Raw genomic sequence first — 16,756 nt, forward strand, 5'->3', positions numbered from 1 at the left:
TAATGCTTAGAAAAAAAAAGCATTTTATAAATAATAAAATAGATAACTAGGTACCTACGGGAAACGTTTCAGATGTTTTTAACGGCCTTCGGCCTTTTCAGATGTAATGCTTAGAAAAGCAACCAAGAGTTTTGAGTTCTTCAAAATAAGTGCCTAAAAATGCCAAAAAGAAACAAAATAGTGCGAACTTAAGAGTCCCGACATTGAACTAGAATCAAATAATGACGTTGAGGTGATAAGTGCTCTTCAAGATGGCTATGGTGATATCTCAAGCGACGAAAGCAGCGATTGGGGGGTTTTTGGCGCTAATGGTGTTGGGCGCTGTGCTGGTGGTGGGGGCTGCGTTTGGCTGGTTCGACCCTAGGAGGGAAGATGAGGATTCTCCGGCGAAGATCAGTGCGAGGTTGCAGGGCAGAACATCTTTTGTCACGCATCGTGCTGTAAGTATTCTTTGTTGAACTAAATTTACAAACTTAAAAGGGCATTTGAACATTTTGAAAGATTTAAATGATTAACTTGCTTCAAAGAAAGAATTATTCGTCAATAATCATGATTAACATGAAATTACAGTATATACAAAATATGTTCTTTGTGTTCTTCAACAATATCATATGAAAAAAAATTTTCACCATAACACGTCGCAAATTTTAAGACCTAAAATTTTTATATGGTAACATCATTGGAGTCATAGAAACTTTGATATTTGAGAAAAAACATTTCTACCCAGACAGAAAATGTTGTCTGACCTTTAAGAAAACTTTTAGAACGCCATAATTGAGGTAGGTACCTACATACGAATTTTTAACATACATTATTTTCTCTCATTACAAGGTGAAACCTTTTATTTGATTAAGTAACAGCACTGACACTATTTCACTGGTAATTTTTAATTGTTACGAACGGTACTATAAATAAATTAAATGGCGTAGACGTGTGACCTACGTGTCGCAGCAGTCTAGCCGGCGGCTAAAAGCGATATATCATTTCTGCCGAGTATAAATGAATAGTAGGTACTTATTTATTTACAAAAAACAATCACTATAATGCTAATTTGTGTTATATGTAGGTAACATTAGGTACAGATTGGACGATAAAAAAACAATCTTTAAGTTTATGACATTTTAAATCTAACAATTGCGATTTTATTTTAAAATGGGTGTTTTCTTGCTTCTTTACGAGAATTATCTCCTAATATTGAATCAATGACATTATATAACTCGGCTGCCCTAAGCAGAAAACAAGTAACTCGAAAATTTTCAAAAACGGTTTTTTTGGATTTTCGGAATCTACAATTTCAGGCGCATCTTTCACCAAAAAAATAATTGTAAAATAATGTGTAGTTTTCAAAATATTCATGTTTTTAAAATCTGAGTATCTTTTTTTGACCTTGAATTCTACGCTAAATTCAAGTATATGTCCCATTTCTACGCTAAAGACAAGTAACTAAACAGAGATACTTGTAATTCATATAGATGACCGAGATAGTTGAGTTTAGCGTAGATGTTCGTAACTGCGATTTAGTTTATTACAATGGTAAAACAAGTATCTCCCAACACAATCTGTGATTTAGGTTAGAAATTAGTTACATAGTTATACAAAAGGTACCTTGTTTAAAGACATACATAGAAAACAAATTTGCTTAGCAATATTCCTGTCAAAGGTGAAAAGTCTGTGAAATTTAAGTTTAAAGAAAACGCGTTTAAAACAATTAAAATGATCTGTATTGTCTACACTGTAGACTCTACAGTAATGAAAACAGAACACTAGAATACGCCAAAGAAAGAGGAAATCATAATTATGCCGTATCCGTGCCAAAGGTTTTGGAAAAAATTAGAAACAAACAACAACTGACTGTATTCAATTGACCAAAAGGGAAATATTTAATCCAGGAATAATGCCAAAATTTGAATTTTTATAAAGACACTTATTATGTGGTAAAGTGAATCATCTGAGGTCAATCTCGAGAAGTCTATTAGTAGAGTTCGACCAAGAAAAGTCTGCAGAGATGTTGAAAGCACACCAGTGCCAGTGTTATTTATATGTCATAATTTCATAGAAGTTTGACGTTTAAAATAACACCTGCACTGGTGTGCTCTCAACATCTATGCAGACTTTTCTTGGTCTAACTCTACTAATAGACTTCTCGAGAATGACCTTGTGCTGTCAAAATCTCTGCAGACTTTTCTTGGTTTAACTCTAGCCACTAAAGAGATCCACCAATTACTTACCATATTAATAGGTGTATATCAGCAAACTTTCAGATCGATATGGTTTTATAAGGAAAAGGTAAAACTGACTTGAAGGATTTAATTAGATTTTTACTTTGTTACAAGTAAAATTAAATAGTAAATAAAGTAACTATGTACCTAAGTATGTATTTATCTATACACGTATGTATATATCGTCGCCTAGTACTCATAGTACAAACTTTGCTTAATTTGGGGCTAGGTCAACCAGTGTAAGATTGTCCCCAAATATTGATTTTTATGAACTCACCAGCTCTCACCATTCCATGCACCTGCCTCATTCCTATCAAACACGTCTGTCAAATAGGACTATAAAAAATGCAAGTCGGACTCGCCCACCGAGCGTTCCTTACAAATTTCGTTATTGTTTTTATTTTTATTTTTTACAAATTTATAATTTTCGGATTATTCCCTGTACTTATAATGTAATACAATATTACTTGGCAAATTTCATAGTTCTAGCTAGGGCAACGAGACTTCTCGTTGACCTAGCTACCTACTACCCACCTACTTAGGTACCCTTTAAATTTTGAATCCCTTGAGAATGTCGAAATATACTTACGTATTTTGGCATAAACCACCGTATCTTTTTTTTACGTTAATGTAGATGTTTGATTTTTTTCCACAACTTTAAGGGAATGTAGACCTGAGTATATGGTTTTAATTTCAACTCGATACCTCCACGCGTTTCCGAGATAAAGGATCTTGACAGACAAATGGACGGAGGACGGACGGACAACAAAGTGATCCTATAAGGGTTCCGTTTTTTTCCTTATGAAGTATGGAACCCTAAAAAAGAAAAGTTCGGAAGCAGGATCCTGTAGTTACCACCCATCCACGAAGACAGAGGGTTTGTTGAAGGAATGGGACATCGTATTTATCACAAAATAATCTCTGAAAATAAATAAAATCGATGAAATAAGTACCAATAACCATGTGTCAGAAGGGACGAGGATGGCAACATCAATCACTAATTTAAAAAAGTCTATTTTCCAATAGAAAAGAACTTTAAAATATAAAAAAAAAAATTTTTTTCAAGTGTTTTATTATCTAACAGGGATTTTGAAGTCGATAAACCTGAAAGAAATAAAAATCAGTTTTCGGTAGCTTATGTTATTAGCTTTCATTTGGTACCATTTCCTTCAGAATTGCATGAAAATTGGAAAAGTTATTGAGCGGAGAGCCAAATATGTTTAGTATTTAAGAAGCTAAAGTGCTTGCTATTTCCAAGCTAAACACGAGATACTTGAATTTGTGTAGAATGGTTCTGAGATTTTCGGGCAGTAAACTACACAGAAAACATTTTATGCCCGTACAAAGTTTAATATACAAGAATAACAAAAAATAAAGTCTGCATAAGCTTAATTTAATCGCCTTTAACATAATGGTATAAACAGATGTTACATTTTAGACCAAATACGTAACAATTCTGACAAATTACGTTTTTTTGCTCTCCTCAAAAATTTGTCAAAACTGGGTTACTTGTTTTCTGCTTAGGGCAGCCGAACTATAGATAGCTATACTCATATCATATATAAGAAGCTGAAAAAATACTTTCATATTTATTTCTATAGGTGTATAATTGTAATTGATCAAATATAACAAATCTGTTATATTTGGTTGATTTTCGCATTTCATTCATCTTCCGTCATACTTGTTGTTAAACATGAGCTTGTCTCTTTCTCTTTCGGTGAGTGGGAGCTCGTTAGCACGTGCACATTTTGCGCTTGCCCAGGTAAACTGCAACTAAGTACAATTTGTCACAAGGTAAGCGCTTCAATTTTGTAACGCCTATAACATATCTTGAGTTATAATAAATCATTGTATTGCATGAATATCATATAATATATATTCAACGTCATTCAAGCTCGCGTAAGATAAAACAATATAATGCGAAACAACACAAACTGAAGCTAAATATCTTCTCTTTTGTTGTCACTTCGTCTTTGACAAACAGAAATGCATCATTTAAACCAGCATACAGCTTTGTGTGCCAAATTACACACTACTTTTTCCGTCACGAACTCTAAACTAGGAGCGAGTCTCACTTTGGATGTAGTGAACCCTTTGAAATGCAGATCTTGCGAAAATAAAGTTGCAAACTATAAAGAGTAATAAAAAATCTAACACGGTTCTACCAGCAGAAGCCACGCTAAGACGAGTGCCTAAGGAACGAAACAAATTCATGTTAGTTTATACCTCTAGTATCACGTGTCTCTTTTTTGCGCACACTTAATTTCCTTTTTGTCGCACCGCGGAAATTTATAGCTTATACTGTTGCTGGAAAAAAGCAGTCTAGGAGATTTTCTGAAATAATTTCAGCTTTCTGCTCAAAGAGAAAAATATGCGTTAGTTTAAGAAGATCAATAATGCGCGGTATAGTCCCGTTCATGTATTTTAACTAACTGTTTATTTCAGTCACAAGTGACATTAAAAAATGTACCTTATAAGTAACTTCAATACTCAAAGATAGTCAAATACGAGTAACAAATAAGTATCTTTAGGATTTTGACAAGATGTTTGTTTTTTATACGGTGTACGACTAGCGATGGTTGTTTAAAAAAGAACTATTCAACCGCAAAACTCTTGACCAAGGAACACTTTGCACCTCATGATATTACGAACTTGGTAAACGTTGTAAAATTCTTTTTGCGTTCGTTATTTTCTCGCTACCATCTCTTTATTGCTTATAGCTAGGATATTCTCCTGACTGACAGCGTAAACAACCAAAAGCAACGAGCCTGGCGGTCTAAAGCGATAAGTTTGCTGCCAAATAATAAACGTTGGCACATTGGCAAGGCATGCAACCCGCTGGGATTATGTATTCTGAACATTGATGCTTAAAAATTCGGATGGAATTTTAGCCTGCCGCTGTCTAAAAATTTTACCAGCACTATGATAGCACAAGAGAAAAAGTATAATGGAAAATGATGGCCGCGGTATTACGGGTATGCATTCAAAGTGGTGCTTTATTAGTTTTAATCTTTTAGCAATTTTTTGTGCTTAATTATAGCTCATCAACCAATGAAATGTACAAACTCGCAAACTAGTTTCATAAAATTTTTCTCATTTGCACAGGTAATTTAGCCTCCGTTTATGCGTGTTCTACTCAATTTTATACTTTAGGTTTTAGTAAACGAAATCAGATGCCCACAAATGCTATTCAGATCTTTAGTTAATACGTCTACAATTATAAATTAGATTAAGTCACTCCACATTCAATGAAATGTGACCAAAATTTTTTCGGTATCTCCTACAGCTTTTTTTATTAAATAGATTTGAGATATTGAATAAACCTCGAAAAATAATTCACTTAGTAATGTGTTTAATTTTACGTTTACTTCAGAACGAAATTAATATTCATTTGCCACAAAATATAACTTAAGAGTAAAATTATACACGTAGATTATAAAAGTTAAAGCTTAACTCAATAAAAAAGTCTTTGTTCTCTGCTGTAATAAATCACCATTTAAAACTGATAATACCTGCTTAGTTCAGGTTAATTTTAGTCGAGTCAGTGGCGCGTCAGTCTTTAAGAATTTATTCGAATTTAAAAGTTGTAACTTTCGTGAAAATGTTTCAAAGATGACTTATCTACGCCAAACTAGGATTAGATAGGATCAGAACTGAAATAAGAATTTTTAATATGAAATAAACTGTTGAACTTAAGCTTGTAATGACTTTCGTGCCTTTCGTGCAATACTTACGTATTCTTCATCTTAAATATACATTGTAAGTATAAAGGTAGGTATTGATAAATGTTAAATTTAAAATTGGCAAACATGAATCTGGGCCTTAAAATGTATATTATATAGGTACTATTTGTATCATTACACCTTATAAAACAAAGTCCCCCGCCACGTCTGTCTGTTTGTGTGTATTTGCCATAAACTCAAAAACAAGGTTTTGTGTAGGTCAACTTGATTCAGTTAACTGCTTAAACAGCAGCAAAATGAAGATGCAATTTTATATCAAAATCAAAATGACCCTATGGTCAAAACCAATTATAAACTTCGTGAGCCCTGTTAATTAAAATACGCTATTACACGAACGAGTTTCACCCAGATTGCGGTCAGCATTCAAATTTTACTTTTTAGGGTTCAACACGAAAGGAAACGCTTATTCCGCTTTACCTTATCTTTTTTATAATCTGTGCAATGCCTCGAAAGAAAATTCATGGAAGTTACTGTGTTTTAATTTAACATTGCAATTTGTTCAACATTAGGTTTGATTTGATAATTAAAATCATTCAAAAAAGACTCGTTACGTGTAGACTCGTTAAGAATAACAAAACTTCCGTGAGACACAGACATATTAAAATACGTGAGTGACCCGTTTTTAATATATTTAATAGAGTATATTAAATATATTAAAATATACCTGTGTTATAGTTAACTTGGACAAGTGAGTGATTTCAAACGAGCAGTGGTAGGTGAAATTAGTGAAAGAGTTTTGTACAACGACACGAATTGTAAATAGTATTTCGAAATCTCACGTTTTATTTTGCACTATATTAAAGGGAAAAATGAAAAAGTAATATCCGCCATGTTTAACATTGCGGGAGAGCATTGACAGATCGCCAATGTGAGTACTGCGTGATACACTTAAAGTTAACTTAGTCTGTATGATATAACAGAGAGTGCATGGAAAATTTATGAATGAACTCCATTAATTATAAGTAGGTACTCTATCCTACTAATCTCTAAATGCAAAAGTGAATTAACCCTTAAACCGCTGAATCAATTTGAATGCAATACAATTTTGTATGGAGATAGTTTGAGTGGCAAGGAAAGACATAATGTAGAATAGTTTCTACCGAACTCATCTTTAATTGAATGAGAGATGATTAAAAAATATTTTGAACCAGACTACAAATACATAATTACTACACAGATAAAATCCCGGACAGAAGATAATATTACATAAATGATATAGAATTGTATACATGACACTTAAATTGGAATAACCAGAAAAATTAAAATCAAAAGATTGAAAAAATTATGCTAAATTTATTTCATATTCTTTGGGCCTCAATATTTTTTTTAATATTTGCAGCGATACCTAATATTTCTAAACGTAACTATCTCAAAAGAACAACGTAACACGAGCACAATCCATTTATATCGGATTTCGGTTAAGATATCCCTAACCACAAGACGCATTGTCTTCGAGGAGGCCATCAAAAGCAGACCTTTCCCAAACTGGCTAGCAGATCGATTGTACAGTACACTTTATACGTAAACACTGTATACAATCAAAGGTTTTTGTGATTTCAGTGATTGCAAAGAATAGATAGTATATAGAGGGTTACTGTCATAGTAAATTTTGTAGTCACAATAAATTTACTGCCATCTATCGACACACGATTAAAACTAAAAATTAAAATTTATAAAATATCAAAAACGTATGTATAAATACATATGTATATGGATAAAATGGTTTATTTACTATTTTTATATGATTTTGACCCATGTTCTTTCACTGATATGTGTTAAAATTGTTAAATATCAACGCCATCTAACCGAGCATAGGCCAAAGATGTGGCGCCATCTATCCGAGAATGACTTTTTCTTCTTATACGGAGTTACATGTCTTTGGTAATTGCTTCCCGTATATACGGGATAGACCTTGCATATCTATGCCTTGCCACGGTTGCCAATTTGTCACGGTTTTGAACAGGTTTTGATACGACATGCACCAATAAGTGCGAGCGATCATCAAGGTCGTATCAAAATAAAATCAAAAATGTAACAAGTTGTTAATCTGGATAGGGCTCCTTTTACTCCATTAGAGTAATATTCCATTTGTTTATTCAGCTGCCATTATGTGGCTTCCTTGTTGGATACCTAAAATAATTATATGTAAGACGGAAACATGGCTTAAAAGATATTTCTTATTTTAGATGTATATGACCTTTCTATAATTACCTAAATCATTATTGTTCCTTGATTAGGAATAAAATAAATAAACACAATTTATTTTAAAGAAAGATATTTTTTCTGTATTAAATCTTTAATTCTGTCATTATAAGACAGTATTGACCTACTCACTGCCAAGTGATGTCGCTTTTTTTTTATCACGTAGGTATAAAATCAATTTGATTTGTAATACTTGACACTATTTATTCAGACCAGTTATTATCAAACATCAAATTTATAATACCAATTTGGATGACACAGTAAATTACACCAAAATCCTCATAATTCCAAAGCACGTGTCTAAAAAGATCATTAACGGTAGAATACCAATAATTTATTAAAATCAGTGTGACTTTACTGATTTTAGTGTAACGGCTTTCGTGACTGACATCGTTAAGTTTCCTTTTTGTGTATCACTCAGAACTGAACGCTGTTCTACGGTCCAAGATATAAGGGGACGCGACTATTTTTAATCTACTTGAAAAGATTTTTTCACGTAATGACATAGATAATTGTGCCAAGTAACTAGCGATTCGCCCCGGCTTTGCACGGGTTAACAAATTATACACATACCTTTTTCAAGAATCACTCTATCGATAGATAAATACCGCATGAAAATCCGTTCAGTAGTTTTTGAGTTTATCGCGAACATACAAAAACAAAAACACAAAAAAAAGACAGACGCGGCGGGGGACTTTGTTTTATAAGGTGTAGTGATTTTATTCGAGTAACGGAAAAAAAACTCTCAAAAGTATCTGTCTAACATCTATAAGTCTAATATCTAGACTTATAATATTGGGCTTAGTATATACATATTTATAACGAGGTTAATTCGTTTTATTTTTGTTTTCTACTTTTCATGAAATATTTACTAATAGCCATACAAAAATACGCATATGCTGCTGTCAGAGAGCATCTTATTAGCCGCCCGAAGGGATAAGATGTTGATGATGAAGATGATAAGCTTATCCTTTCAGGAAACATTCCACCCTATGAGTTATCGAATCCTCATGGTCTAAGGTTAGAAGGTCAAACTTACCGTACCATTGTAAAATTAATAGTCGTTAAATCTTTGTATCTATCCGTCCGTTGCTCAAATATTTATATATACCTAACAAACCATTTATTTACGCTTCCACGTTTATCACTCAAATAAATCAGACAACGCTTCGTTGTCATAAGCGTTAGAAGGCACCACCTATAGTTATTATAGTTACATTTGTATTAAGGTACAGTCATATACAGGTTGACTTCAAATTGGTAATACAAAATCAATGTTTTACATACATCTTCCCTAAACTAAGCCCCTCAATTAAGTCTCATGCTTTTAAAATAATCAAAATAATATTTTTTTCAAGTTTTATTTATCCCATTTTTTAGGCTTCACATTGTTATCCTAACATAATGATGAACAAAGAAGTTTAAAGAATTTCAAATGAACACTTTCCTCTTTGGTTATCAATCACCTGCCAAAGTATTAAACGTAAACGTGTTTTGATTAGTTGTCAAAGAAATTAAGAGTGACAGGTGTGATAATTGATAATTAAGTATTTAATGTGAGGTAAGCACACTTGAGGACTTATATTAATTGTTTTATGAGAAAATTTGCGACAATTAAACACAACTAATTTTAACAAAGGGGTTAATGTAGTATACTATTTTGTATTAAGTGAGCCACAATCAACTGTTTTGTATTACCAATTTGAAGTCACCTATAGAATTGTAGATGCAAATGATGAATTAAATATATTTACTCCACTACGGCATCTTAAAGAAGTGTTATTATTTTTGCAATGGATGTACTTAAGTACGAATTTATATATAATACAGATTAACTGCGGTATGTGTGATATTTTTTTGTGTTATTAGAGACTGATTTACTTCTTATATAAAGATAAGATAATTATTTAATATATTTCTTATAATAAACTTATGAATTCTCTGAGATTATGGTTGTTTATAGGAAACTATGATATTTGTAAATCTTGTTAATGAGAGATTGGCTAGCTCATTACACTTGCCGCATAATAAATCAACCGGAAACGATCCGGCAAATGGCCGGAAGCTAATCAGCATGGTATTTGTAATGCATGTTTATAGGCGATGTGTACATAATGTTTGTTACAATCATAGTTATGCCGTTTTCGAGAACGTTCTCAATTTACTATGGGGTATATTCTCAACCGAGAAGATTTCCCATACAAAAGGGAGAACGTTCTCGAGAACGGCACAACTCAAGTTACAATCATGTATTACTAGAGTACTTGAAATCGGTACTGGTTTTTCAATATTATCAAGAAAATAACCTCCTAAGGCCCAAGGTCCTGTCTCTTCAATTTAAATCCTATTCGATTGGGACAGAGTCGCTTTTTCTTTGTTTCCTTCAATTTTCCAACAACGCAAAATCAACTATATTTCCTACACTATAGGTTGAAATTTCAGTAGCAAATATTCGATTTTTCATTTGTATGGCTGGGCCTTGAGGGCATTAGAAGTCATAACAGTAATAAGGCAACACAGCAAATCCCTGACTTGTTACTCTTTTAACCCTTTCGAGTTATTTTAAGAACTTCTTTTGTGCGCAGCTTTTTAATAAAAAATATACGTAACTGTGTTTGGAAATTCAGGTGTTCATTAATTAAAGGCTTTTGACGGTTTCAAAATCAGTAATCTTGGATTGGTTACATTTAATGTCTTTCTAACAGCGCTCAATACGTAATACGATTGTGCGAAGCTTTTTTTAATAAAAAATATACGTAACTGTGTTTGGAAATTCAGGTGTTCATTAATTAAAGGCTTTTGACGGTTTCAAAATCAGTAATCTTGGATTGGTTACATTTAATGTCTTTCTAACGGCGCTCAATACGTAATACGATTGTGCGAAGCTTTTTTTAATAAAAAATATACGTAACTGTGTTTGGAACTTCAGGTGTTTATTAATAAAAGGCTTCACGGTTTCAAAATCCGAACGGCGCTCGATATAATACGGTAAGATACGTAAATAGACTGATACGCTTCCTTTCTCTTCTCACTATCTTCTTCTGTAATTGTTTATGGCTATTTTAAATCATGACTGCATATTTTATCAATCAATAGAAATCGTAGATACTATGTACTCTGTACAGAATCCAATAGCTATATGTAGATATCCCACTTAAGCTACAGAGCATCCACAGAAAAACTCCTCCCCTCACTTAAAACCGAAATTGACATGAGAATCTTTCAGCGAAACTTGGTTATCCTTTCTGCCCAAGTATTTTCACGAAGAATAAACAACTATACGGTATAATGTAATATGGCGTGAAGTCGTTGATAGGAAGCAAATGTGTGGGTCTGGGGGATATTCTAGATATTAAAGGGGAGTGCTTAATGATGGTCTTCACATAAAGTAGAACGAAAAAATAAGACCGATCACCTCGGTTGGAGATGAATCGTGTGTTCGTGGGGTTAGGCAAGCGTTTGAGTAATTGGATAAGAAAAATTGTATTAAAGAAAATGTTACTTGTGTTAGAAAATAATAACACTCTTTAAATTTAAAGAAACACCACAAGAAGAATTTAAAGCCTTTAAACAAAATATGACTAGTACTTACTTTAATACGTATATTATATTACTGTACGCTTTAGTAATATGCTGTTTAACTGGGTAGTTACCGCTTTTGATCATTAATTGCTTCAAAATTCATACTCTAAAATATTTCAAATGAAACGTGGACATCAAATTCAATTCTAGCGATACTCCTTGCATGAGAATAAGATCGCTTTCCCGCATATCACGGATTCACTCGCTTCTCCTTAATCCGAAAACACCCGAAAAGGCATACGGCATACTCGAGCGGATTGTTCCAATATCGACACGGCACGTATGAATTATTTATATGTTTCGCGACTATCTTGGCTTGAACAGAGTGCTCGGAAGCGTGCCTCGCCTACAAGCCGAGATAAGAATATCAAGAAACTATTCAAATGAGTCTTGCATTAAATATGAAAGCAGGTTCGTTTACCTGCCGCGGAATGATTGAGGCCTTAGCCAACCCTTCGATGTTATTTGCGGATTCATATCCTGTATAAATGTATTGTGGGGAACTCTTGAAACTGTTTGGAGAAATTAGAAGAGGTGTTGCTGAAATGTATGGAAAACTAATACAATTAAATATACATAATATTATATTATAATTTGTACCTATGTTTTTACACATTTTTATTTATACTGATCAATCTTTTTCGGGGTCATCATTTGACTAGGGTGTGAATTCTTTTGGCGTTCAAAAAGTAAAATGCTAAATGACTGTGCTGTAAAATAAGGATATTTTAAAGTAAGTACCAATGAATATGAATGACAAATGAACCGAGTTGAATACTTTTTACGTTTGAATATTTCTGGTTACCCTAAAAGGGAATTCAGTAGCTCTGAATATAAAATTGTACTTCCTGCAACCCCGTTAACATTTAGACGATTTTAATTAAAGTACATCAGATGGCATTCTCCTTCTTGATTTTCATACAACATTTTGACGGAAAATTTTGCAAATTTTTGCGAGCGAGAGGTGAAATTGAATTGTAAAATTGAAATTTCCTAGGCTTCACAAGTGGAAACTCTGGAATTAAATCCTTTGAGAGCGTTAGCCGTACTTACGCCTAACTTTAGATAAATACTACTAAAATGTTTTAACGAAGTACTTACAACTTTTGCTCGGATTGGCGAATAAACATAGTTACTTAGGTATTTAATTGTTTTACGATTAACTGTAGCGGGGAAAGTGCGAAACAACTAACAATATCAAAGACAGCTGGCACTTTCAAGTTCTTAATGTAGTCGCAATTATTTCAAATTGTAGGTATTTTGGTTTCTGCAATATTGTTTCATTTTGTAGCCCAAACTAAACAGACACCGCATTATGAATCGTTTTCAAAGAGCACCGGTCATCACAAATAGGTGAAATTTTATTTTACTTTTTGCTTCAATTCGAGCAGCAAAACTAAATTTTATTCAACACTATTTTGTACTATAATAGCCCAGGTACACCCCTAAAAAGCTTGTTGGCGACTGAAATAAGGGGTCGCGCTCCCATACTAAATGTAAACGGGAGCGCTTATGTGTCGAGACCTCGATTGTCCTGTGTGCCCCGTCTAGTAGTTGAGGTGGTCTGTGATTTAGGAAAAATAAGTTTGCTATATTACCTATTACAGTTACAAGCAGGTGTATCATCGTAGCATTTATCGTCGCAAAAACATAAAACATGATATATAAAACATATGTTAATTTCTTACACCGCTCGTGAGTAAAAGATGAGTGCTGTATAATGTCTTGTCATCCGCGATTAGAGTCACGGCGCGCGTCGCGCGTCGCGTAAGCGCCGGCCGCCATAAGGTACCTTTTGCCGTGGAACGTCACATATCTTTACTATTTCATATCTCGTGAATCTCTAATTCATTTTCCGAATCGCGCCGTCGGTCATAATACGCCTGCAGTACATTCTGGGTACATTTTGATAAAAAGCCTTACTTTTGAATGGAAAAAATCTTATAGAAATTTAAGGGACATGATTGTTGGATACCGAATGCAATACCATTCTTGTGGTTTGTTTTATCGAGAAAAGGCAGGTGATTTAGACTTAAACCCTTCATGGGATACGTAATTATATTTGGAACAAAAACTTTACCAGTTTTTCGATGCTAGCAAAAGGACATATGTCTCAAAGGGATACAAAACAAATTTAGCTCACGGGTCAAACTGAAAATAAACGAGTTTCTGTAGATGGAGGTTTCTTATCCAGGAATAAACACTGTGCACAAAATACATGCTTTCTTTTGTATCCACGCCAGAAACCTTTTAAGTTGCTCCTGCAGCCGGCATAACAAATTGATTTTTGCCTCTGAAAGCGTACCTACTTATTGCCGTGGTGGTTTCAACGGGTTAAAACGAGAACATTTTACAGGCAATGGCTATTTATGTTAACGCTAAATCAATAGCTTCAGGTACGGTAGCTTTATTGATGATCATTTAGTTCGGCGCTTAAGTAAATGTTGGTTGTGTATTGTTTACCTTTTCCTTTGGCTGAATGCCTGTGAATATTTATTTATAACATTTATATATTTTGATAATATCGCACACTAGAAACACGCCTTTGCGCAACAACGTGTTATATAAAAAGCTAAAATATCTTAAGTATTATATTAGAGTTAGACCAAGAAAAGTCTGCAACCATTTTGATAGCACACGCAGTGCAAGTGTAATTTATGCGTCATAATTTCATAGAAGTTTAAAGTTTAAAATAACACTTGCACTGAGTATGCTATCATAACCGTTGTCGTTTCTTGGTCTAAATCTATACATATACTTATTATTTATATTTTGAGTCTACTGGAATAAAATGTTAGTATTAATTATTTTCCGTCAGCCGAAATATTTCGAGATTTAAGTCGCAAGGTAATGTATTTTTAACAACCTGTCGTGCGCTGCCCACATCAATAAAACCTACAATTTAAGTCGGTAATCTACTATATGAAAGGCCACCGTATGGTCCGTTTTCTGATATCCTTCAAAACCATTTTGTCCCAGCGGCAATCGGTTCTACGACCAATATGTCGACTTACCTCAGCACCTGTTTCAAGTTACCTCGGTATTAGGAGAGTTGAAAGTTGTTGAAACAGGTCGGACTGATGCAGAAAACAAATATTCTTAAATAGTTCCAAGCACATAGTGGTGTTTGTGTTCTGGGTGGTTAAATGGTTATGAAATTTGCTATCGGATGATACAGACTTCGTAAATCTAGCTTCAAATATAACATAATTATGACCGAAAAAGTAAAATTTGTGTCAACTCTCCTTGGTCTCCCCTACTAAGTAAGCTGCAGGCATGCAGCAGTAACTAAGTTCAATAGAACACCTCTCTAAACTATTGATATACCAAATTCATCAGATTCAATACACGTCTGCCAGCAATTAACGCTCCGATGATCCGCACACAACACGAATAATCCCAAATATCGATTGTTCTCGCGCCCGTGTCAAATGCTGCAAGTCGACTGCGGAATTGGTTGCACTGCATCGCTTTACAGCCACTTGACTGGAGTGTTATGTGATGTAACGGTGAATTCTACATTGTTTTAAGTGTAACTGCTGCTGTTAGGTATGTTCACGGTATTATATGCGTTGTTACCTATGCATATCATAATATGTGAATGCACAGGCAGTTAAAGCTGATACGTGCACATCGATGTCCACTTGTGTTTTGTAGTCTACGAAAGTGTTGATCGAGTTTGTTTTTAAAATAGTTTATCGAAGGGGGGGGGGGTATATTTAATGAGGATACCTTATTTTTTGATAGATTTCTGTGGGTAGAACGGCTATTTTTAGATAGCATTTCAAATGTTAGATGTTTCCGTAAAATCTGGTTTGGTTCTCAAACTTTGCTGAGGTAAGCTAGAAGAATGGTCCTTTATGTGTCCTGTTGGGGCTTAAAGATCTACTTACCTACTTTTTTATTCGTCGATTTCTGACATGGAACTGAACTGAATAAAACTGGTTGCAATTATGAAGCTGCTATTGTTAACGTAAGACCATGCTATACGAATAGTTTTGTTTCCAGAAATATATTTAGTAAGCTATGACGCATATTCGTAATAATATTAGTTACCCTTTTCCCGCCGTCGAGCCCAAATTTTTTTTTTAGCCTATGTGTGTGTCCCACTGCTGGGCAAAGGTCTCCCCTCTCCCTTTCCAATCCTCCCTCTGCTGAGCAAGATCCCGCCAATCCCGCTGGAATGCATCCAGGTCGTCCCGCCATCTCTTTCTCGGTCTGCCTCTGCCACGACTACCCTGGGGATGCCAGCTAGTAGCTATTTTGGCCCATCTGTCATCATGCATCCGGCAGACATGTCCTAATAAAAATATTTCGTCTAAAATACACGTTTCATTTTCATTTCCTACTCAGTTAACGAAAGCAAAATTACTTACCTCATTGAGTGTTATTGTGAATGTAACCGCTATCATAAGTGCAGCTAAAACCCTGCTAACTTTGAGGATAAAATTGAAAGCCATTGTAGTGTATTTAGTATAGTTATACTGATAACTCTTTTGAACCAGGTTTCGAAATAAGACTGGAAGAATTTGTGAGATTAGTACATCGGACGAATCATTCATTTTGTTACTGCTCACTTGGAGTTCCTGGAATCTGCTCGGAGACAAAACCCCATGAATTAGCACAGGCATTAGTTTTTTTACGGCAGTAAAGCACTCGACTTGCTTAGAACCCAGAGGGGAAACTGCTTATTAGGATTAGTCTGGTCTTTTCACTATGTTTTCCTTCACCAAAATGCGATTGGTAAACATCAAATTAATATTTCGCACAAATAAACTCAAAAAATGAATAATAGAAATAACATTAAGTACCTACGTGTAAGTAGATTATGTACATTCTATCTATTGGTAACCTTGTTCAATATTTTTTAGACGTTATATTGCTTGTACGGGAGTTCAATATTCATTAAAAGAATTTCCATTCAAAGTTAACATAAATTTGTATAAGTGAACATCAATAAAGATATCTCATTTCATTCATCACGACTGGGATCAAAGAAAATTAGGGCCT

The 16,756-nt window shown here is 34.1% G+C and overlaps 1 protein-coding gene across 1 annotated transcript in view; it reads left to right on the forward strand.

Annotated features, from left to right (window-relative positions):
* Nucleotides 1-223: 223 nt before the first annotated feature.
* LOC134795362 (collagen alpha-1(XVIII) chain-like) overlaps nucleotides 224-16,756 on the forward strand; it is a 46,898-nt gene continuing 30,365 nt past the window's right edge. The window contains exon 1 of the mRNA XM_063767190.1: nucleotides 224-440. Coding sequence (XP_063623260.1) covers nucleotides 252-440 — 189 coding nt within the window. The 5' untranslated portion in view covers nucleotides 224-251. The remainder of the gene's footprint in view (nucleotides 441-16,756) is intronic.

The sequence above is a fragment of the Cydia splendana genome, chromosome 12 (assembly GCF_910591565.1).
Source record: "Cydia splendana chromosome 12, ilCydSple1.2, whole genome shotgun sequence".
Lineage (NCBI taxonomy): Eukaryota > Metazoa > Arthropoda > Insecta > Lepidoptera > Tortricidae > Cydia > Cydia splendana.